The 24,988-nt window shown below is 35.2% G+C and overlaps 2 protein-coding genes across 3 annotated transcripts in view; one reads left to right on the plus strand and one right to left on the minus strand.

Annotated features, from left to right (window-relative positions):
• Nucleotides 1–7,223, minus strand: part of LOC128238064 (nesprin-2-like) — a 47,042-nt gene extending 39,819 nt beyond the window's left edge. The window contains 6 exon segments of the mRNA XM_052953640.1: nucleotides 485–643; nucleotides 2,424–2,543; nucleotides 2,816–2,959; nucleotides 3,417–3,539; nucleotides 4,969–5,112; nucleotides 7,132–7,223. Of these exon segments, the coding sequence (XP_052809600.1) occupies nucleotides 485–643; nucleotides 2,424–2,543; nucleotides 2,816–2,959; nucleotides 3,417–3,539; nucleotides 4,969–5,079 (657 nt within the window). The 5' untranslated portion in view covers nucleotides 5,080–5,112; nucleotides 7,132–7,223.
• Nucleotides 7,224–13,949: 6,726 nt separating this feature from the next.
• LOC128237498 (diacylglycerol lipase-alpha-like) overlaps nucleotides 13,950–24,988 on the plus strand; it is a 95,015-nt gene continuing 83,976 nt past the window's right edge. For both annotated transcript variants that reach the window (XM_052953080.1, XM_052953081.1), the window contains exons 1-3: nucleotides 13,950–14,199; nucleotides 15,965–16,176; nucleotides 20,019–20,117. In XM_052953080.1, the coding sequence (XP_052809040.1) occupies nucleotides 14,105–14,199; nucleotides 15,965–16,176; nucleotides 20,019–20,117 (406 nt within the window). In that variant the 5' untranslated portion in view covers nucleotides 13,950–14,104. The remainder of the gene's footprint in view (nucleotides 14,200–15,964; nucleotides 16,177–20,018; nucleotides 20,118–24,988) is intronic.

Genomic DNA, 24,988 nt, shown 5'->3' on the forward strand with positions numbered 1-24,988 from the left:
GAACCAATCGCTAGTCTGTTACCTTAGTAGAAACCAGTATTGTGTCATTTTGACATGAGAAAGAATCCCTGGTGGGGATTGAACCCACAACCTTAAAAGAGAGCCTCTTCACACTTATAAAACTTTAATTTGATGCTTGGATGCTGTCAATCCCTGATGTTAAATAAGTGATAGTTACAGATTTCCAATCTTTTGCTGTTTAATTAGTGAGCGAAATATAGCATAAATAAATATTTATCTGGTAACATCCTTGCTTTTACATTTATTTTCATCAATAACTTGGAAGCGGACATGTAATTTGTATGACTGGGTTTTCTTGAGAAGACAATTATGATGAAATGTTATGTTTAAATTACCTGATGAAACCAATCCTAAATTATGTAAACATCAGTCTGCAATCCAACTTTTGAAAGTAAACAAGTCAATTTAGCAACGGACCATTACATACAAAACATTACTAACAGCATGTAACACTACTCCATACCTCTATGACCTTATCGCGACCCCGTATGACCTCGTTCTTCTCTCCAACAAACTCCTGCAGATCTATAAGGCGGCGCTCCAGCTCCAGGATCTTGTTGTTAAGATCCAGAAGGTTCCTGTCCTTGTACACGATCTGGGCATACATCTGCTGCACACGTGCCTGGAGAATTGGAACAAATAAAACAGGGTTGTTAATGCTGCAACATTACATTTATTGTTGTATAAATGCATGCTGGCATCACAAATTATTCAGCAGAAGAGATTGTTTTAAGTTTTCGATGATTAATACTTAAGTTACTGTCTATAACATTAACATATAACTATGTCATCGAAATTCCAAAAATAACATCTTTCTTTGAATAACCCATGGTTTTCAAACAAGTACTTGTTTAAGTGAATTTAAGTTAATAGCATACGAAGCCTTTTTTTCTAATCATTGAAACAATGGCATATGTTGAATACCTCGGAGTGTCCCCTTTTCCCTCCTGAGAACTCATATCCCCCTTACCTTGGACACTCCGTCCAGTCACTCCAGTGAACACATAGCCTTCTAAGTCTCCTCCCCTCCTGAGAGTCCATATCCCCCTTACCTTGGATACTCCGTCCAGTCACTCCAGTGAACACATAGCCTTCTAAGTCTCCTCCCCTCCTGTGAGTCCATATCCCCCTTACCTTGGACACTCCGTCCAGTCACTCCAGTGAACACATAGCCTTCTAAGTCTCCTCCCCTCCTGTGAGTCCATATCCCCCTTACCTTGGACACTCTGTCCAGTCACTCCAGTGAACACATAGCCTTCTAAGTCTCCTCCCCTCCTGAGAGTCCATATCCTCCTTACCTTGGACACTCCGTCCAGTCACTCCAGTGAACACATAGCCTTCTAAGTCTCCTCCCCTCCTGAGAGTCCATATCCCCCTTACCTTGGACACTCTGTCCAGTCACTCCAGTGAACACATAGCCTTCTAAGTCTCCTCCCCTCCTGAGAGTCCATATCCCCCTTACCTTGGACACTCTGTCCAGTCACTCCAGTGAACACATAGCCTTCTAAGTCTCCTCCCCTCCTGTGAGTCCATATCCTCCTTACCTTGGACACTCCGTCCAGTCACTCCAGTGAACACATAGCCTTCTAAGTCCCCTCCCCTCCTGTGAGTCCATATCCTCCTTACCTTGGACACTCCGTCCAGTCACTCCAGTGAACACATAGCCTTCTAAGTCTCCTCCCCTCCTGTGAGTCCATATCCTCCTTACCTTGGACACTCCGTCCAGTCACTCCAGTGAACACATAGCCTTCTAAGTCCCCTCCCCTCCTGTGAGTCCATATCCTCCTTACCTTGGACACTCCGTCCAGTCACTCCAGTGAACACATAGCCTTCTAAGTCTCCTCCCCTCCTGTGAGTCCATATCCTCCTTACCTTGGACACTCCGTCCAGTCACTCCAGTGAACACATAGCCTTCTAAGTCTCCTCCCCTCCTGAGAGTCCATATCCCCCTTACCTTTGAGTACCTGTCACCATCCCTGTTGTCATATCCCTCTCACCTTTGAGTCTTTGTCCACTCCCTCTAGAGAACTCATATCCTCTAACTTGGGAGTCTCCATTCCCCAGTCCCTCATGTGAACTTATATACTCATGACCTTGGAGTTTCCGTCATGTCCCTCCTGTGAGGTTATATCCTCCAAACCTCGGAGTACCTGTTGCTGTACCTCTTGTGAGGTCATGCCCTCCTAACCGCAAAATCTCTGCCCCCGCACCCCCCCCCCCCCTGTCTCTCCTTTGAGCTCATATTCTCCTTAACTTGGGAGTCTCCACATCCCTCAGTCCATCCTTTGGGCTCATATCCTCCTTTCCTTGGGCTCTGTCCCATTTTCCCTCCAGTGAGCTCATACCCTCCTAACAGAGTCTCTGTCCCTCCTGTCCCTCCTGGGAGCTCATATATTTCTTACCTCAGAATCTCCGTCCCCTTGGCCCTCCTGTGAGCTCATGTCTTCCATCAGTCGTGTCTTCTCCTCTAGCTGAGCAGTCAGACCAGAGATGATCTCCTCCCGCTCTCCTATTATCTTTTCCTATAACAATGGACAAAAGTTAATTGTTTTACTCAATGGGTTCTGTCTAACATTTCATAAAATTCTGATCTAAAACCATAAAACTTTTCCCTATAGCTTTTCTAATATCTACTTTTATGAAAAAAAACTGAAACTTTTAATCTTCCAACAAAACCTCTGTTTATTACCCGTAAATTTGTTGAATAGTACTTTGCACTCTTGGACGAAAATACATTTATACAGTAAAGTTAGACACCTACAACTTCCATAAATCACAAGTTACATTGTCCCACCTTCACTTCAATCTGCTGGTCTTTGATGGCAACAGCCTCCTCCCTTTCCCGGATCATCCGATCTTTTTCCTCAAGTTTACGTTTCAACAGCAGCATCTTTGCCCGACTAGCACGGTCAGGGGGGTCATCCTCTGTGGATCCATTCTGAAACATCACATTTTTTTTTATATAAAATGCATGTTCTTGTGATCTTCATGTATACCTTCAGAAATATGACGTGATAAACCTTATTATATGCTTGAGCCTTCTTTCCCTAGAGAATTCTTATGAACATTAACCCAAGGCATCATCACTGGACTCACGTATACTGATGTGGTTCCATATGATCAATAGCCATAACACTATAATAGACCTTGCATTAAAGTGAAAAGTCTGCTTTGGCTGGTCTAAGTTGATATTTGCATTAGAAACCTACTGGTAAGCTGACTCAACCAGAAAACAATCATGTTTATTTACATAATATATTTTAGAACATTCAATGGGACATGCCAATAACTAGCAGATTGCTTCAGACACATTCAGTTTGTAAAGCAATATTGTACTGTACAAGATGCCATTCAACATGCTCATTCCACAAATGCATCTCCACTGTTCTGCGTACCTTATCATCAGCTACCACAGTGTCCCCCTGTTCTTTCTTGTCACCAGTTTTGGCTGCTTTCGCTTCCTTTGCCAGTTTGGCTTTTGCCTGCAGCTTCATCTTGGACAGCTTGGCATTCACCTCCTGTTCACATGCAAATTACATGCTTTATATAGTTCTAAACTTATTGTTAAACAGTGATTTTTCTTAGTTGACAAAGATGCATAAGGCAAGCAATAGTCTAGTAAGATTGATAGATCTTGGAACATGCAAGTGGCACAGTGCATTGCCATTGTTTAAATTTGTTAACATTATTAGCAAATTTAATGATTTCCATGCATATTTTTTAAGTAAGTTAGTAACACCAACAGCCACAAATACTGTGGTCACCAAACTTAGTATGACAATATCTAAACCTTTTTTTCTTTGGAAATTAGATAAGCAAAAATACATTGTCAATTTTTAAGCAGAATTCCTGCTGGTAATTTTAATGAGCCGCAAATGCAAAAACATTTTTTCCTATTCTAGCAAAATGTTTTATATTACAACGCCATTAAAAAACCCTAATATTTATCTGTTCAATGACATAAGCAGCAATGAGTTACATCAAATTGATCAGCAGCTCTGTTAATATCACCATGTGCAAAAGACTGGAGTATGTCAACACTATTTACGCCATTAGTTTCCCATTTTTAATCTTTTATGGGATTAAAATAAACATTCTTCAATGATCTCTAAAGTTATTAGCCAAAGTATGATTTTTAAACATTGTCTAAAAGTCCAATGTCATAAACCCCCCAAACATAGTGATCAATCTAAAATTTCAGGTAAGTGCAGTGGATTTCAATTTCATGAATTACAATTCTAAATTTAGTTTCTGGTAATGATTTGAAAAAAAGTTTTTTTAATTTTTGAGCATTATTTTATTGTTGCATAGCCAATTAATCAATATTTTATTAAATGTTTATTCATAAAGCATTTAATACTATTTCAACAAACTTGATAGTTTAATGGGATTTTGTTCTAACTAGAACCGATAAGTTTTATTACAATCTTCGAGTTTTAAAAAGCTCAAAACCCAATAGCTTCAAGGGTCGCCCTGGACTCCCAGCATATAGCGACAAGAACTCTGAAATAACCAGAGGGCACTCTGTCTAAGGCATGCATAAAGATTTTGGAAAGCAGTCTCATATTACCATGTTACAACTACTATTTCATTGAAGCTGAATGGATTTATTCAAGCAGTAAATTACACAAAAGTAAAATGCACATACAAACACAGCATACTGTTATTAGTTAACACGTAAATATTGGACATTCCTTTAATAACTTTTAAGCCAAAACATCAACCTGTTCAGCAGTTAATTTAAGTTGCAGAAAAAGAGTGTAATAATCATGCAAGCCCAAAAGCTTCAACAAATAAATTATTATCACAAATTTCATTGACCAGGTAATGCTTGAGTTTGATCACACACTCATCATATATGTGTAGCTGACCAGTTAATATCAAAATGCATGATTTTGTCAAACAATCAGCATCACACAACAACAAAACTCTCCACAATGTAACTACCGTCAGTTCTTTATCTTTGCGCTGGACATCCTGATCTCGGTCGCGGATCATCTCCTTCAGCTGCTCAATAAGACGCTGCTGCTCCAACATTTGTATCTCTATGTCCCCCATCGTGACTGCCTGCCGTTCACTGATGGCGCAAGGCTAAAATAAAACAAATTATTCTTCAGTTGCATATTTGTTTTTCCATTGTTTTAACTGGTGTGGAAAATTAATTTACACTCCTTGTGTATTATGACTGATATATGTGCAGCAGAACAATATTTGATCATATCTTATCTATGTATGTACATGGTCTTTAAACTTTTTCATATTTTTTATGACAAGTCACATTCCAAAAAAACAACATCCTTTCATTCAAACATTTGCCAGTTTTTCTATATTTAATCATACAAATAATGTCAGGTGAAAAGCTGCTTTCCCATACAATATCCATTTCAAAATAAATTCGAATTGAAAAGGGTGCAGGACGAAGTGAACCGTTACCCAAGTGAACCACTGCCTAAGTGAACCATTTGGTTACCCAAGTGAACTACCTATATATTGTATAGTGGGGCACTTCTTTAATAGGGTGATGTTTATGTGTGAATTACACTTATTAAAGAAGTGTGAATGACACCTTTTAAAGAAGCATACATGCCATATCCCAAAGCGGGGGGGGGGGGGGGGAAAACCCCCGAAATTTCGATCCATCCCCCAGTTTCCCAGCGGGAGATAAAAATCCCCCGATTTTTTTTTTTTTTTTTAGATATTTTATATCAGACAATAATGACAAAGTGAAACCACAGTATGTGAGTGAAACTGAATATAAAGAAACAACTCCGCAAGGGTGAAATGACTGCTAAAAAAAGGTTTGATAAATGCCAAAAGGAAACCTTAACAACAAGTGATAAATTAATTTGAAGTAATGATCAAAGGCAAAGAAATATTAATATGTAGGAAAAGGAAGAAATTAATAATTTTCATTCCATTCTCTTAGTGTCTGAATGTCATCATAGCTGATAGTAATAAGCAGAATTTTTTAAAAGACTTTGGAGGAAGTTAAATTTAATTTACAGCACTACAGTATGACATGACAGTGTATCATAAGAATATGATCAATCATGACATAAAATAATTCTGTATAATGAGAGCTTTTCATAGCAAAATATATGTGAATATATGTGAATACATTTTTTCGTACTTGCATCTAAAAATACTAAATGAAATTTCACCAACTTAAACCTGCTAAAAAATGCACCTGAATACTACCAAAATCCCCCTGAATTTTCAGCCTTTCTGAACAAATCCTCCTGAATGGTCTCCAGAAAATATGGCATGTATAAAGAAGTGACAAACTGGACAATATATAATAGGTCATTCAAAATGATATAAATAAGGTCATTATATGAACACATAAAACATGAAAATGTCAGTCAAATTTATAATAATAATAAATGATAATAAAGCAAATACACACTTAAATGTTAGGTAAACTAATACAGTGAAGCACACGAAAACGAAGCACTATAAAAAATTAATGATAAAAAAACACATGAGTATCACATTTGTGATGTTGCCAATGCTCGCATACATCACATTATATAGCGTGACTTCTGCCGGTTACGTTCAAAGTGTTCAGATGCACAGGTATTCAACAGACATGGCTGATACTAGTCTTTTTTGAAACATTGACTGATGCCACACGAAAAAGGCCAGCATTATATACAGACCTTCTAGTTATTAAAGAATGTTTTATGCTTTATTTCTAAAATCATTTTAAAGATATTAAACATTATTAATATGTTAATATTCCCTATATAATTTATAGATGATTCGCTTTGTTCATGGTTCACTAAGATCTGGTTCAATTTGGCAGTGGTTCACTTCGTCTGACATTCATTGAAATTGAAAAATCTAAATTTATTTAGTTATTTTCAAGATCTTATTATTCATTTCCCATTCAAACTTTACTAGAAGTAAGAAACGTCACAATATATAGCTCGAAAAAGGCTTGGTATAAGGTATGAGAAACACGACAGTTTGCCCCAGTCTGGATGTGTTGTTGTTGTTTTTACTTTCTATTGCTACACACATTTTTAGTAAGAAAGTGGTGCGATACCGAACATTATCCTCAACTGGGTTCATTTTGAATGCATCATAATTCAATATGGATAGATTTACCGAAAAAATGGCTTTTATAACAGCTTGCTAGGAGGAAAACATATTTTGACACGATTATGCTTGCGTGTCCCCATGGTCGTCCACCATCTTGGATTCTTTGGTATCACGTGATATAGACTGGATTCAATCTTACAGCCTTTTATCCAAAAGTATATTACCAACAAGAATGTCGTCCAAAATGTGGAAAACTCGTTTATTTAACATATTGTAAGTGCTTTAAGATTTTTTTTTAAATAAACAGTACGTTCATCAAAACTTTTCTCTTGCCTTTTTTCTCGCATAGCATTTCTTTTGCAAACCACGCATACCATAACAATACTTTATACATGCTAGTCATTTACACTACAGTAATTCAAGTAATACTCAATGAAAAGTGCACATTAAATAAAAATTAATTAAAACACCGATTGACGGGTAACAAATTTCTGCATTTTTGCCATTACCAAGTACTCCAAACTTCCGGTTCTATAACATCTAAAGCCGGGCGACAGGCATGGGGACTACCTGTACGCACGCACACTTTTACATGTATATCAGGCACAGCCATAAACATGCTAACGCCTCGGATGCCATTCTGCTCTCGGGTTGACAATTGATATCAATATCACACATGCCAGGGCGATCATTGCGCTCCCAATGCGCTTCTGCCGCGTAAATCGGCCTTTGTATGACAAGGAATCAACCCAACTAAATAGTATAAAAATGATATACGCGAATAAACATTCATTTTACCATGACTTATGTGCAATATCAAGCAGGGCTACTACTTGGCTATAGGTCCAGAAGATCCAGAATGCTGCAGACGCGTTGGATCTTATTCGGCTTTCTTCACCTTTCCACCTTTTTTGCGGCTATGATCTCAACAGTTCGTGAGCAAATGGAAGAATGGAAATCTGAGTCACCGTCAGCGCGATGTTAGCGCCGTAAAAGCGCAGTACTCAAGCAGTGCACACGCCGTGACAACTCACGCCATGGGAGCGCAGACAATTGCCAACTAGAACACCGTAGGAACGCGGTAGAACGCCATGGAGCTCCATAGCAACGCCAAGTTCGTCCTGAGAACACCGTGACATCACCATCTTCATCAATCTCATTAAAATCAGATCCCCAATACACACTTCACGACGTTACGCTAACGTAATGAAATGAAGTGAACGTCACGATATGATTTTAATGAGATTGCATCTTCATGAACTGAAATATTATCTTTTACTACGATATCACGACGCTCTGGGAAATTTAACAACGCCGTTCATTGCAATGGCAACGCGGCTAGGTTTGACAGGTGCTTTATGTCAATCCAGTAAATCGTGTGTTAATGTATGTGTGTCAATTGATCTGCACCAGTTGTAAATCAGTAAACTCACTGTACACGTACACTCCCAGTTTCCTATCCTATAACCAAGATCCTATTTAAATACACTTACATGTATCAAGGCCAAACAAGCACCAATTAAGAGTCTACACACACTATACAACTGATGTTATATTGTCATGATGTCCATTATTTTTTGTGTCAAATTGACGCATACACACGAAACAATAAGTAAAACGAGCTGTATGGCCAGTGTGTTAAATATACAGAACATGACGTACGATTAATGCGTATAATAAAATTTAGAGAAAAACCGTCTCGTCCCTTGTTGCCCTTAGTTTGACGTGGAACACAAACACTTCGTTCGCAATTAATTGACGTCAATGAAAACTTACTGAAAACTTATAACATGCTTGGGCAGAAGTAGGATTTGACGATAACATCAGACATATAGGAATACAATAACGGAGCGAGTTCTTAAACTTATGTTGAAATACAAAATACGAAACATGGTCCACCCTTCAGTTTATGACTCTAGATGACTTGATACAACCATGTTAACATTGACATGCTCTCAGTCAATTCAGTACATTAAGTACATTTGCTGAAACATGCATGTCAGTATAGGGCATTCAACGGTGCAAACGTCGTGTGAAGGATAAAAAAGTTTACTTATTTTTATATTCTATTTAGTTCTGAGGTTCAATGTTTCGCAAGCATCAGACATACATCCGTTGCAACATGTGTAGGTGTAATTAGGAGTTGGACAAATCTTTCTAAAAACAGCTGCAATCACTACAAAGCCACACGACATAGTTGTTTGGAAAGTATTGACCAGTTGACACAATACATTCATTTTGTATGAAGATATTACCGAAAGATTGCAAATGCGTTTTTGATACTGAGCTTGTTTCTGTAGTTGTTCGCATAAACATTGACCCCAAACCTGATTACATCGGTCTTAACATTTGGTCAACTCCAGAACATTACCTCAAAACATGTCGCAAAGGGTGTATGTTTTACTCATAAAACAAGTTTGTTACTCAAAACTAAATGAAACATGAACTTATGAAACATTTTCATTTTTGCCTTTCCCCATCCACGTTTGCACTGTCGAGGCCTTTAAATGGACTCGCTCTTGGATTGTAAAACGTAATTTATACAAAGTTATCTTTGTCAAATTACCAGGAGTGTGAAAACTACGATACGGACAACTGCAACCCTTCAACAAATGTTGGAATATGCTCAAATAATGTCCACGATTTCCAAAACAGTTGCTAACGCAATTTAGCAAAAGGCATTAGCATGATTGGTTAATTGACATTATCTCGATGTATTTCATAACGGTTAAAACATTCAGCAAGCAATTATATGTATGAGTCCATGTGGCCGTTAAAATATTGTCGTTTTCTAAAATTTTCTTGACTGTACCAGCACGGGGTCGCTCGACTAAAACCAGGCTTTCCTTTTTTTATTCTTTAATTATATTTATCTTTGCAATTTAGGTATCAAAAAAGTCTTATTATGATATAATTGTTTCTAGAAGCATTACAGAGGATAACTAATTGTTGGTGCCATAACATGAGCGAGTCCCTTTAAGTAATTGGTTAACAGAAAAAGTCTCACTAATTTCGGCAATATATATAAGATATCATTTCGGAGACATACTTAGCCACGCTAAAACCAAAATGTTCATGACCAAGATAAAAAATACTCTTGACCCTGACATGCCTGAAGTCCACCAAAATTTGAAGAAAAAAAGTTCGTCTTCCATGCACAGGAAACTATGATAATAGTATATTTAATTTTAATACTGAAACTCTCTTGTCAAGCAAAATTTATAAAGAAAAACTAAAAAAATAATAAGCGATGGCCATTTCATACATACCAAAGTAAAATTAGCTATACATGTATCTAGTTTCTTACACCAAGATGATAAATACAGACGCATTTTACAGTTTTGGCAGTCGAATCCTAACATTACTTTAATTAAACACAATTCCTATAATTTGGTGTCAAATTTATAATGTTCAAGTTCTTCCTAGTCCGATACAATGTGTCATTTTCTCATTTAGCACATTGTTCCTTTTCTGCAACACAGTGCATGGATAAAGCCCCATCTGAAGGCAACCTTGATAAAACAATCTGCATCAGCATGGTTATTTCCAGGCCTCATTTTCTCGAGAGTTCTTTTAAAGCTTTTAAACATGATTGCTGCCTGTGTAACCAGTATTGTTCGTATAAATAAATCTGTGACAGACCATTTCAAGGACAAAAAATAAGACGATCTGCAGAATACTTTCTTTCAGCCTTACTCAATCTTTTACTTGCACAGATGATTACCATTTTTACTCCATTTGCAGTCTGACATAAAACAGCACCCAGTGCTACAAATTATGGATTAATAACTTATTTGTATAGAAGATGCCACTGAAGAAGGTTTGAAACACAGAATTATTTGATATTCCAGCACCTAGTCCTTTGATATTTATAATTCTCACAGAATTTGCTTTTTCATGGAAAATATTGCCTCACTGTATAAATAGCTCCTTACTTTTCATAATAATAATCTGCAAAGCATGCCAGAGTATCCGTGTTCTTTTCCCACACAGTCACAATCATAATGTTAAGGGTCTGTTGTCCCACACAGTCACAGACATAATGTCTAGGGTCTGTTATCCCACACAGTCACAAGCATAATGTCTAGGGTCTGTTGTCCCACACAGTCACAAGCATAATGTCTGGGATCTGTTGTCCCACACAGTCACAAGCATTATGTCTTGGATCTGTTGGCACACACAGTCACAAGCATAATGTCTGGGACCTGTTGTCCCACACAGTCACAAGCATAATGTCTGGGATCTGTTGTCCCACACAGTCACAAGCATAATGTCTTGGATCTGTTGTCCCACACAGTCACAAGCATAATGTCTGGGATCTGTTGTCCCACACAGTCACAAGCATAATGTCTTGGATCTGTTGGCCCACACAGTCACAAGCATAATGTCTGGAATCTGTTGTCCCACACAGTCACAAGCATAATGTCTGGGATCTGTTGTCCCACACAGTCACAAGCATAATGGTTGGGTCTGTTGTCCCACACAGTCACAAGCATAATGTCAAGGGTCTGTTTTCCCACACAGTCACAAGCATAATGTCCATGATCTGTTGTCCCACACAGTCACAAGCATAATGGTTTGGTCTGTTGTCCTACACAGTCACAAGCATAATGTCCAGGGTCTGTTGTCCCACACAGTCACAAGAATAATGTCCAGGGTCTGTTGTCCCACACAGTCACAAACATAATGTCCATGGTCTGTTGTCCCACACAATCACAGGCATAATGTCCAGGGTCTGTTGTCCCACACAGTCACAAACATTATGTTTAGGGTCTGTTGTCCCACACAGTCACAAGCATAATGTCAAGGGTCTGTTGTCCCACACAGTCACAAGTATAATGTCCAGGGTCTGTTATCCCACACAGTCACAAGCATAATGTCTAGGGTATGTTGTCCCACACAGTCACAAGCATAATGACTGGGGTCTGTTAATATACAATTCGAATGGTTATTCCTAATATCGGTGGTTTTGAAACCAAATTTAAATCTTTTTGAAAGCAGTTTGTTATTCGGTACCCCATTGGAATGTTGTTGTTTTTGTATGAGAAAATGATTTATTTTTCCTTGATTTGTTTTAAAATTTGCACACTACGGCAGAAAATTGTTCGATGATTCTACCATTTTGTCATAGTTCTCTGTATTAATTGCTATTGTACTCTGTAGCCCGCAAATCATAGAAAATATCAACCTTCTTTAAGTTTTTTGTTTTCGGCAAGAACTTTTTCCAGTGTTAATAGGTCTATTTCAATTCCATGAGACTACATATGACAAACAATGATTGTTTTGTTCTTGATTTACATTTCATTGGCACCCACCTTAAATGACATTCTCGAAGACGTTGCAAAACCAGTCGGAGACGTAGTAAAATGTTCTTGTTTTGGCAAAAACTATGACATCATCTAGGTAGATGACACATATAACAAACGCAAATCGCCCAGACCTTCCTGGATAAGACGCTGATATATTGATCTGATGGAAGAGAGGCCAAACTATAACAGATGGAAATGAAACAATCCCAAGAGGTCCCATCGTGAAAGCAATACTTGTGGATCATGATGAATAACCATATTCAATCAACACGGATATATATAGTTAAAAATCAAAATTGTAAACTTGATAATTAAATGAGAGTTTAATCAACAAAATTGTTAACCTGATAATAATATTGTATTATAATTGATAAATTATGCTAAATTAGAATAAAACTCGCAACAGCCGTCTTGTTCAGTTTCGAACATTCTTGTCTTCTGCAAAACCAGAATGACACATTCATCCTCTGTGTCTGCCTTATCTTTGTCTGGTATCCACAAAAAAATGTCTACCAAAAGTCTTCGCAATCTTCCTCGAATCATATGTTATGCAGGGTGTTACATGAATGCACTGGGCCACAAGCATGACCCATTCAGTGACGAATGCTCTTCCTGAAATGCATAAATACATGTACTTTTAAATGTAGGCGAGCAATATTGAGTGTACATCTAGTTATTCTATAAATTGTATCAGAACGCAAAATGTTTCTGTCTTATTGCGATAACCATCGTCAGTATAATTTTATGAAATCTGGGACTAAAAGTCTAACGTTCTAAATGAAACATAATAAATAGTTATAAGTCCGATAACCCTGATTAGCTTGCGAAAATGCAAAAATGTATATGTGAAAATATACGAGAAGAAAACATTTGAGCTGCATCGTGCGATTTTGAGCCTTTGGACGATTTTGTTTGCTATTATTATTTTGTTGGTTATTTGAATTAAATGACATTTCAGGAAGTAATACTGAATAATTCATGATAATGTCACTTATACTGCGTAAGATATGTTTTTACATGTGAGACAATGTTTTGCGCATATTGATTACTTATTTTAACGTCACGCACATGACATAATTACGAAAGCCAGTACATTCTTGAAATGATAGTCCTGCAACATAAACTTATCATTACTAAAACTAGTACTAAACTAGCTTATATTTTTAGTTGTTTTCCTCACACGGAATCTTTATGGAACATATATTAAGAAAAAAGCTGATTTTTTTTTGTATTTTTAATCCATTTGACCGTTTTAAACATAGACTATGAATGCAGTCAAAATAAAACGGGACGGAATCCGTGGTTGCTATGGAAACATGTGTAAACTAATGGTCATAAATCGTCGAGAAAATGATGCGCCAATGGCAATCCTTTAAAAGGAATAAGTTTGAAAGAAATTGATATACACAGAAACAAATAATTAATTTTGGATTTTTATTATGATTATTTCATTTGTAATAATTATTTCCGAATGTCAATAATCACGCGATGCAGGCTCAAATTAATTTTATTTGCATTCCCCTCGAAATTTTCTTTCGTGCAATTAATACACGATCCGATAAACCAGTCTACCGCGCGTGCATTTTCCCGATCGATGTCAAACCAAAAGATTCGTCTGTATGCTGTCGTGAGTCAAATGTGGATTGTTTCTCTCGTGGAATAAATGTGTATTTTCCAATTGGATTAACTAAGTGTTCTGTGTAAAACAGTGATGGTATTGCTATGTGGAAATGCCAGGCCTTGTAGTTTTCGGTCGAAGATGGTCTGTCGGATCGGATGATTTAGTTGTCCCGGCACTGTTATTGACGATTCTTCATATAATATGGTGCATTTCTTATATTACGCATTTCATAAATATTGTTTGCATTTCCCTTATTTGTATAGATATTTATGTTTATATATCTATACGATTCAATGTGTCAATAAAAAGTAGAAATAGAAAATGCCAATGAATTCATTATATATCTAAAGCCATAACACTGTAAACACCACTTTTTTACTGCAACTCAGCCAAAACCCTTGAACATAAATGTGTACTTACATTTTATATTCAATTGACAGTAATTAAATAGCCCACCTTCTTGATGAAGAAATGTAATAGGATGCCTCAAAAATTTTGAGCATGCAGAGATAAACAAATCTAAAACTGTGACCCTTCTTAAAAAGTTACTCTAAATTATCTTTTAAAGTCTTAGGTACTTGCTGTTATAAGAAAATATATTATAAGATAAAATCTTTTTTATAAACATAAAAAGGATAAAATCAAATTTAAATGCCAACATATTGTGTTATACACAAATGATGTTTAGGTGAAGTTTTGTATGGTAAGACACCATAGCAGTTGAAAAAAAACCCAGTCTTTTCTTTACATATTTTTACAGTCAATATGAGGCCATCTTATCATTTGATCCCTTTTTCAAATGAATATTTGATTATTTCTGAGAAGTTATTATATCTATTTCAAAGCTACATGCTTAATTGGTCTGCTAGTGTGCACAAAGTTTATAGGACTGTGTTGTCAAATTTTCCATTCGATTTGTGACACTGAAGAAATATTTAACTGAAATTAGATGTAACAATATTTTTTGTACTGTCCTTGATAACATGATCCCAGTGTCACTTGAGCATATCTTAAAAAAAGGTATTAACAAGTAAGAACATGGTATTACTGGTATTCACTATTTTTGGCATAATGTTATTGAATTGAAGAGGCAAGAATACATGTACAAAAATAACATCAGTGCAAAATTTGTCATGCTGCAACTAATTGGTTTTCAAGCTGACTATTATGCAATATGTGTACAATTTAGAGCATTGTTTGCAACAAAGGTACTTTATTTTGTATACACTTCATTAGTAATATGAGAAAATTGACTGACAAAATCTCGTTTTCATGAATATTAATGTGGTTACTAGGTTCGGAAGAAAACTCTTTTTCCAATGAAATGGCATGTTACTATTTAATTTTTTAACTTAGAAAATTAACCATGACAGCATACAGGGGTTTTGATATCAAAGATATAGATAAGAATACACAGGGTAATTTCATTGACTTTTCAAAGATGCCCCCATGTGGCACCTGAATGAAACTGTGTCATATATTATTCATAAGTGCAAGACATTCCTAGGGAAATGTCCCAATTCATTACTCAATGAAGCAGTGCATAAAGGTGTATCAGAGGTATCCACCAAAAGACATGACAGTGTTTTTTTACACTTTAAAGGGAATGGTGGCGGGGCTCTTCGATAGGGGAAATAAAGCATAGTTTTTGCAAAAAGGGGGAAAATACTAAAAATTATTCATATTATGTTCAACTTGTTTTTAAGCTTTTTATTCAACAAACCTATCAACATATTCAGGAATGCCACTATTTTGCTACATTGTTGCAACATGAAAACACCATTGCAATAATGGGCGTGTAAATTTGTCCTTCGTTGTAATCGGTGGAAACAATCAAATTGTGTATTTTGTTTGCAATATATTTACAAAAATTTGTAAACAGAACACAGAACACTTAAAAAGGGTTTTAATGCTGAAATAATGTTTAAAACAGCTGCTAAACATTACTCTCTTGCCATTTCCTATTCAGGATAGCAATACTGACAGTGATTTACAACAAAGTGCAGTTTGACAAGGCTGCACAATGTTCAGAAGAGTTGCGATGGGTGGTACTGGGCTATATCATCATACTGCTAGTCTGTATCATCCTGGAGTGTGTGGTGACACTGGTCAGTATCCGCGGAAGCATCCTTGAAGTCTCGCCCCGGGCATCTATACAGTACCTGCTCTATGGCAGGCTTGGTCAGTATCAAGTACTCATTGATTGACAGTCTTTCAACTACATGTATGAGGGTTTTAGCTAAAAAGAAATGGAAGGGTGCTGCACTCTAGTGTTGGGAATCGGGCAGAAAAATAACTTGATGAAACCAATCAATGATCGATTATTAATCGATTTACTCATTATTTAATTATCTTTGGTCAAAGAAACAGTACATGCATCATTTTTAAGAACCAATGTTCCCTTTACAATATTGTGTGTACATTTATTTGTATAAATTACATTATTTATTCAGAATGCAACTATCCTTACAGAACATGAGACCACAGGCTCTTTTTTTTGTCTTACGTTTAGTATTGTATACATGTGTAAAATAAACACAGAGAAAGATCAATTTCTTTTTAATAATCAGTCAGTTACATGTACATCAAGCAGTTAAAAATTGAATATGTTTTAAAAGAACAATTTCTTCAGAAAATTGAGAAAACTAAATTCTTACATGGTAAAAAGTAAACGGTTTCATGTTTTAAAAATCACGTTTAAATCACAAAATATGAGAAGTTGGGAACCAATCCTTTAGCAGTTAAATTACAAAGAAATTTTGTAATAAGGTACTGTATTGACTTACTGACTTGAGAGGAATATGACTAGATAACTTAACATATTACCACCTTAACATTAACTAGCATTAACCAGAAACAAAACATATTTTCACGACATTTATTTTACTGGTTACAAAGTCGGTAGCAGTTACGTCCCTTGTTTCTATAATCGATTGTTCAAATTTCATTATTGATTGTCGCCGACATAGGCCTTTCCGATCAATTGTCGATTATAATCGATCGTCGGCACAACACTACTGCACTCAGTCCTTTTTTTGTAGCTTCTGCCCTCTTGGAAACTAGCTTAGGCACACTTGCCTTCAAAGATATTGGCAGTTAAAATAACTTTAATCCTACACATTTTCTGTCAAATCCATGATGTTCAATTTCTTCACAGCCAGATACAATGGGTGTCTTTGGGCGTTTGTTCCAAGGAAAGAATTGAGTCGCGTCAGAACTCATAAATCTCGTAAAATGCCCTAACAGTGGGAATCGAAAGTAGAGTTGTTAAAATAATCGAAGGGTTTTGAACATTTTGACAACTTGTTTATTTTTTGTTGTGGAATGAGCCTTTTTTTGCGAAAATCCATTGAAACCAGTGATATAAGAATGCTGACAAAAAATTAGATCGCAGATATTTATATTTAAGTTTAAAAATTAATGTTTCATGTATTTTTCTTAAACCATTAGTAACAGTTTAAGCCATAAAACATTCATTTTCGAATGGAAATATGCAAATCTGCGATCTGATTTTTTTGTCAGCCATCTAATATATCACTGGATATTTACACAGAAACTTGCTCATTCCAAGACAAAAAATTAAAAAGTTGTAAAAATGGTAAATCTGTGAGAGTGTAGCTTTAAGACTCTAATTGGGGTTTTAATGAATTGAATTATATATATATTTGCCATGTTTTTTACTGGAAATGATTTCCAGGTAACAGGTAGAATTTAATGTTAAAGGTATTTCTGTTTTTGTGAGTCTAAATTTACACTGGCGAACAAGATACTGGTATTTTGTATGCAAGTCAAGTACCTGTGAGAATATTTTAACAGGAATTATATGAAAAATAGTTTAGCTATATACATGTACCAATGTTTTTTATTTAGAATTTATCTTTGGTCATTCTTGTAAGGGAATATGACGCAAATGACGCCAGTGTCTGTTCTTTGTCTCCTTTTTCAAGAGTTGAAAAAATTCTTTTAATTCAATAAAGTTGATAATGCTGACATGTTTTTATAGATGCTGAAGATTTCAATTCAGCAATTTGACATTATGATTTAAATCAAGGTGAGTTTATCACATTTCTGTCTGAATCAGCTTCTTTAATAATGAAAATCACATAAAAACTTTAAACCTGTAAAACAACTATAAACTGTCTTTGAACTAAACAAATTTCCATGGGATTTACAATCAGGATGTTTTATAACAACTATTTTATCAGTATTTGTATGCCTGTAAGTCTAAAGATTTCAAGTTTCTAAATAAATGATAAATTATTATGTTATTAGACATTTGTCGACATTTGCAAGCTGTTGTAGGAAGAAAACCCATTAAACCTACAATGATGATGATTGAATATATAAATCCATTACAATCCAGAATGGAGGTTTAACTGAAACATTATTATTGTAAGTAATTTGATTGGAAGGGAAAAATGTCCATGAATGGTTATGACTAAATGTCTGCTCATAGCAATTTGCAATTTTAATAAACCTTTTAATTGAATCATAAGTGCGATAAATATGACATATATCCATTATTGTACCGGTTTTGGTATAATGATCAAAAGAGCTCATAATGTTACATAAAGCATCCTTGGCACCCCAGCTTATTCATAACCCATATGATATCATATTGATTATGAATATGCTGGGGTGCCGAGGATGCATTAAAGTGACTGGATCATTTGATAATATATTATTTAGGTCATCATTAATACAATTCAGCTTCCTGATTGTCCAGAAGGGGATATATTTACTTTTAAAGTTATATTTAAGGAGAGAAAAAAATGTTTCTGGTGAATATTTTTTTTTTTATATGTAATCATTATTTTTATATTCGGTCTTCTAAAAGATAAAGTTTATTGTTTATTTAAGACCTAAAAAATAAACACAGGGGTCAAAGTGTGTCTAACATGGTGTTTTTCATAAAAAATATTTACCTTCACCTACTTAAACTAATGGGGCAATAAAATGCAATAGATTTTCTAAGGGAATGAAAATAAAACCCTTTTAGTGGTAAATTAGACAATCAGAATAGTTCAAATTTGTGCATTTCATTTAACATGAATGCCTATTAAATTATAAAATATATTGAGCTATTTCCAGTTACACTTGATGTTTCAGGATTTGAATAGTGTATCCAGTACTTACATGAATTGCCACTTGACAGTTTTTCTATATCAGAGATTATTATCATAAGATGGTGACAGTATGAAATTGAGATAATTGCTTGATTATTTTGGTTAACTGTATGATACACTGGACTAGTAAATGATATTTTCTGAAATTGTATTTCATGTTTCTTTAAACAAAAATAGTCTTCGTATTGCCATGGCCTAATATTGCCTTTGGTGGCGTTATTGTTGTCATTGTTAGTATTTTGTAATCCTGCAAAATTTGTGTTAGCCATAACTTAAATCCATGTTATAGTTAATATATTTTATTCTTTATTTTTGCCTGACCCAATCATTCAGTTGGTATTGGTTGGGCTACCAACATAATTGTTTTGTATAAAGCAATAATAACATTTTACAGACAACTCTGGCTGAAATACTTGTTGGTGTTATGTCCCTTGATCGGCTCAGAAATACTGAGGAACATTGGCATCCAATTGATTTGTTCTAGTTTACATGGCACTCTGCGTTTGTTTGCACATTTTAGACTATCAAAGCCACAATCTTTAATCTTTTATCAATCTGGCTTCGTGATCACTTTCATCAGCATTAAATATTGTCACGGTAACATTATGACAACAGACATGCACAAAACATCAATACGGAAAATATGGAAATCAATTTAATAACAAAAATATTTTATTAGGCGACTTAACCAATGTCTTGTCACCTCTTGAACAATTCCCTAACTCCAGTATGGGATGCTCATAAATCACCATTTTGACTGTAAATTTGGCTTCTGGTCAGGTTTTTTGTTCAATGATGGCTTTTGTCTGGTATGTCTAACAAATATCTGAAATTTTGGCAAATGGGTGGTTACAAAGAACAGTATCATGAATGTAACCTTTTCATGTTGTATTTCAGTTGTGTTCCTTGGTGAGGTTGGATGGCTGGTGTTCGGTGTGCGCTGGCTCGTGCTTCACTTTCCCTGTCAACCTGACCTCGCAGCTAAGGCAATGCTTGGTATGTATGCACTTAACACACGCACACTTCACATACACACATACACAGGCATGCAAAACTAACACACACACACACTTACACACATGCATGCACACACACATACTTACACAGGCACGCAAAACTAAAACACACACACGCACGCACACACACATACTTAAACAGGCATGCAAAATGAAAACACGCGCCCGCACACACACCCAACGCACGCAAATGCACACATTCTAAACAACCTGTTCACACAGAGAACTATAAGCAAACTTTTAGTTGCCTCTTGCATATGTGTTCAGAACTGGCTTCACTTGGTACACACCCTAAACACAACAGAGAACCTTTAAATATGATACTTGTTGCTTTCATCTTGCTCAAGCTAAACTTGGTTTTTTGCACAAGGATCTGAATTATAAATACATCTTGAACAATTTCATGAATGCAAAGCCTCAGTTTAGATTTTTTTTACCCTCCTTAGCCGTTAATATCAGTCTCCTGAAACAACTTCAACTACCTTTTAATAATCCATATTTTATGAAGGGCTTGGATATGGCCACAGAAACTAATTAGTCAGTATGATTATAAATGATGGCATGGATTTCAAACACAAGTTGGCAACCAGAAGGGAGCATTGAAATTGATTATGGGTTGTTGACAATTACATTTTATTGATCAGAAGATGAGTAATCATTTTTCTAAGCATCTGAAAAATACCAGTTGAAATTGAGTTACCCATGCTGGAAAAAAACCTTTGTACATCTGTAATGATTTTTTTTTGTGATGTTTAAAGCATGAACCTAATTCCAAATGGTGCTTTTTCTTCACCTAATTTAAAAGCATTTTTTGCCTTCTTTCTGGCCTTTTGTATAAGGTTTCCAAACCCTACTAGTGTTGCTAAGGAATGAATCCTTAAAACACAGAAATATGAACATTAATGGAAAGGTTTAACCAGCAGTGGAACTACATATTTAATTTATCTAGTTCATGAATTATAGATGTCTCCAGTGATTTTTTGGTGCAATTGACTGCCTTCTAAAGGCTGTTTTCCCTTGCGTTAAAATGTCCAGCTCCCAACCCCAACACTTTTTTTCCCAATTTGATAAATGCATATTATGTTGATGAATAATAAAACAATAAATTTCTTGAAAAATAAACAAAACCATGACAAGACTAATTCTTTCAAAGCATTATGTATGCATGAACAGGTGAAAACATGTATGTTTGCCATTATATTTGCTATTTTGTTCTGATTTTGAATTTTTCCCAATCTGTACTCTTTTCCCAATTTGCAAGGCACAGGTGGTAAAAATATTTCCAAAAATAATCACTGGTCTCCATATCAGTCAAATACTAAATTACATGACAAAATTATTAATATATTTACATGTTTGGAAAGCGTTGGAATAAGATGGCTCAAAGTAGGAAAACCCACCTTTTTCCCATAAAATCACATCTTTGTGGCATTACAACCTGAAATTCTGTGGAATATAAAGCATAGCTTGTTAATACTGTACTGAAAGTGCCAGGTACGTTGTCTTACAGGAAAATAAACATCACAGAAAGCAGGGAACAATGCTTATGTACAATCAAAGCGCGAGGCGCTGAAAGACTATCTGCGGGCAAATATGTGAGAGTTGCAAATTTTATTTGAACTATGGGAATGGGTGAAGGGCACATAAATAAAAGTGAAAAATGTGCCGAGAGCGCTTGTGCCCACACTGGGCGAGGAAACAAACATATCTATATCTTTATGGCGTCTTGTGTCAGGCCTAAAAAAATAATTGTTTGGTTAGGGTTACATCCTTTTCAAAAATAGGTAGGGTAGGTAGGCTTTTTTTTATTTTTTATTAGGCTTTATATAAGAATATCATTTTCATCATTGGAGAATGGTGTTAAAGCTATCTTCTGTATAAGCGTTTAAGCTTTAAACTACATATTGAAAAGCAATTAAAAAAAAAACGATTTTTTTATTTTTTATATTTTTTTATTTTTTTATTTTTTCAATTTTTTTTTTCAAACTGACTATAAAAACGGTAGGGTCGGCGCCTATTCCGTAGGTAGGGTCGGGTAACCCGAACCAAATGTATTTTTTTTTAGGCCTCATTTTGTTTTTGTAAATGTCACTTCAATACTCGTAATCCCCTATCCCCATGTATTTAGTGTTACAATGCATGCCCCATTTCAAGCGTTTCTAAAGTTTTTTTGTTGCTTTGATTAGATATCATACGATAGGAAAATACAATACATCATATATATCATTTCCTTTTATTAACATACATGTTTTGTTTAGGGGACAATCATTTTTTTACAGACAACTTCGGCAATAATTCCATTCAAAATACACAGCTTATCACTTCAGTCAACATATCCCCATGTATTTGAAGTTACAGTAAATGCTCTTTTCAATCGCGTCTAAAGGTTTTTCGGTGTTTTGATTAGATAGCGAACGTTAGACAAGTTTTATGAACTTACACGTTTTAATTCCTTAAGGAAAATGATTCTATTTTTAAGAGCAACTTTAGCAATAATACCTTTTAAAATGCAAAATTTATCAGATGGTCGTTTTCCCGCAATGAGGACAAACATGTGGTCAGTTAATAAATGTAGAAACTATGTTTAGAATACCGGTCAGTTAATGTAGTTGAATCTATTTTTAGATTATCGGAACTTGTCTGTTTTATGAATGAGAATATGATTGTGCTTTTTTAAGTTTATTGATAAATTTAATGTTATTAATGTGTTATGTAAGTACCTGTGTAGAAATAGTACTAGTGCTGTTATGAATACTTCGTACTCTTTGGATGTTTAACCGGTTTAAACCGAACTACTTTGCTTCACCAAACGTATGCATGACTCACTGTCGTATGAAAACATCTCATTAGAAAAATAAACGCCTAAAATCGTAGAATGAATTGTATCTTGTTATTGTGTTGCAGGTAAATTACAATGTATAGTATTTGAAGCATTAGCCATGCGAAACCTGAGATACAACTATTTTAAACTTTGACAATTATTTTTGTTTCTTATCTCATAAAAGTCAAATGAAAAAGCACCATTACAAATAAGCGTGTTTCAGGGTCACGTCAGGTTATAATAATGACAAATCCTGCAGGCGATTGGACACTTGCGGTCGGTAATCATTTCTAAAACATAATGGGCTAAACTCAGACTGAATATCAATATGTTATCTTCCTACCAGAGCCTCCTATCTTGACCCTCATTAATCTGATAAATATAACGATCTAAAAATAGTTATATTCTGCTAAAAATAAAATGCCGGGATGCTTATTTACAGCGCGGAAACAGCCGAACAGGCAAAAATTCATACTCGGACTGCAACACAACCAATCTATTTTTATGTTTTCGACGTCATTCTGCTAAACATAGAGCGCATTGAGACAAAAAATGGGTTAAAACGACATGAATAGAAGTAGTTCTTTGGAGTTTGTGGTTTGTGGTCTTAAGACTACCTGCGCGCATGCGCAGATAGTCTAAAAACTGATAATGCATTGGGATCTGTTTTCACAAATAAGTGCTTGGCCCTGTAGAGTGAACACTGAATTACTGAACACGGAAATCAGAATTCAATTATACAAAACCCATGGTTTAATTGTTTAATTGTCTTGGCATTTTTCTCTCCATAATAAGTCGCTTGTCTGCATATTGTAACATCTTATAGCGGAAAGGTTCATACACTTTGCTCCACAGCGTAGATCAGATTTCATATATATATATACATATATATATATATCACTTCTAAAATGAAAAATAATACAATACATAACACTCATAAACTGTTATTTAAAGCAACTGTGCACCAGATGATCAATTTGCAAGAAAAAAAAGAAAATTGTCGAAAACTGTCATAAACTTGGTACAATGCATTGAAACTTACAAACTGAAATAGCACATAGTTTACAATTTATTAAAGTTTAGCAGTTATTTCGTATTTTTCCATTAAAAAAGATTACTGGGTATGTCTACCTAGTAGAATTCATTCCTTATGCGTGATTGGCTAGTCGGTGTTATCACGTGATATTACCGAGTTAGGTATATAGCTTAATTATGTCACCCAACTAGAGAAAGCCGTCGTAGCCCAGTGGATACGACACTGGACTGCAATTTTGGCGACACGGGTTCAACCCAATCTCCGACACAATTTTTTTTTTTACATTTTGGTAATTTTTTTACAATTATGATATCAAAGCGTAACACATTCTATTAAGTAATTGTACTGAGATTTGTTACAGAAAAAAACTTTTTTGTGTGCCAATCTGGTGATAGCATACTATTTGATACCAGGACTTATATTTTAATATCATATAAATATCAGATGGAAGGTGATAACATACAATGTTAATCCGCGAAAGTAAAAGATATTCATTTTATTATACTGAGGAAATAATTTTGAAACCATTTTTTACATCATTTACGTTTGTGAAAGGCTTTAACACAATTTTTTTATTATATTTTATATCAAAGGCGCCTGTCGTGCCCTGGGGGCCGTTTCAATAGAGGATTTTAGTCGTAACTTCAATTATCTTAAACCTGTATAAAGATTAACAATACATGTTCATCGATTATTTTTATTTACTCAACTTGGTGTTCATTTACAATGCTCACTCGAGTTCAATTCACTCAAAGATGAAACAAAATAATGAAACAATGACACAAAGATAATTTCAATTTACGCTAAAAATATTTTTTTGAAACACCTCCCAGGTGCTTAAGAAAATAAGAAATCATGGGAGGGTCCTATTATCATATGAGTCATTAGGGAATCACTATTAAATGATGACTTTAGGTAATTTTATAAAGGCAAAGTCATGTGAGATATGATAACAACAAATACTAGATGCACCGCAGTGCACAATATTCTTAGA

Source organism: Mya arenaria, chromosome 6, assembly GCF_026914265.1.
Source record: "Mya arenaria isolate MELC-2E11 chromosome 6, ASM2691426v1".
NCBI classification, from domain to species: domain Eukaryota; kingdom Metazoa; phylum Mollusca; class Bivalvia; order Myida; family Myidae; genus Mya; species Mya arenaria.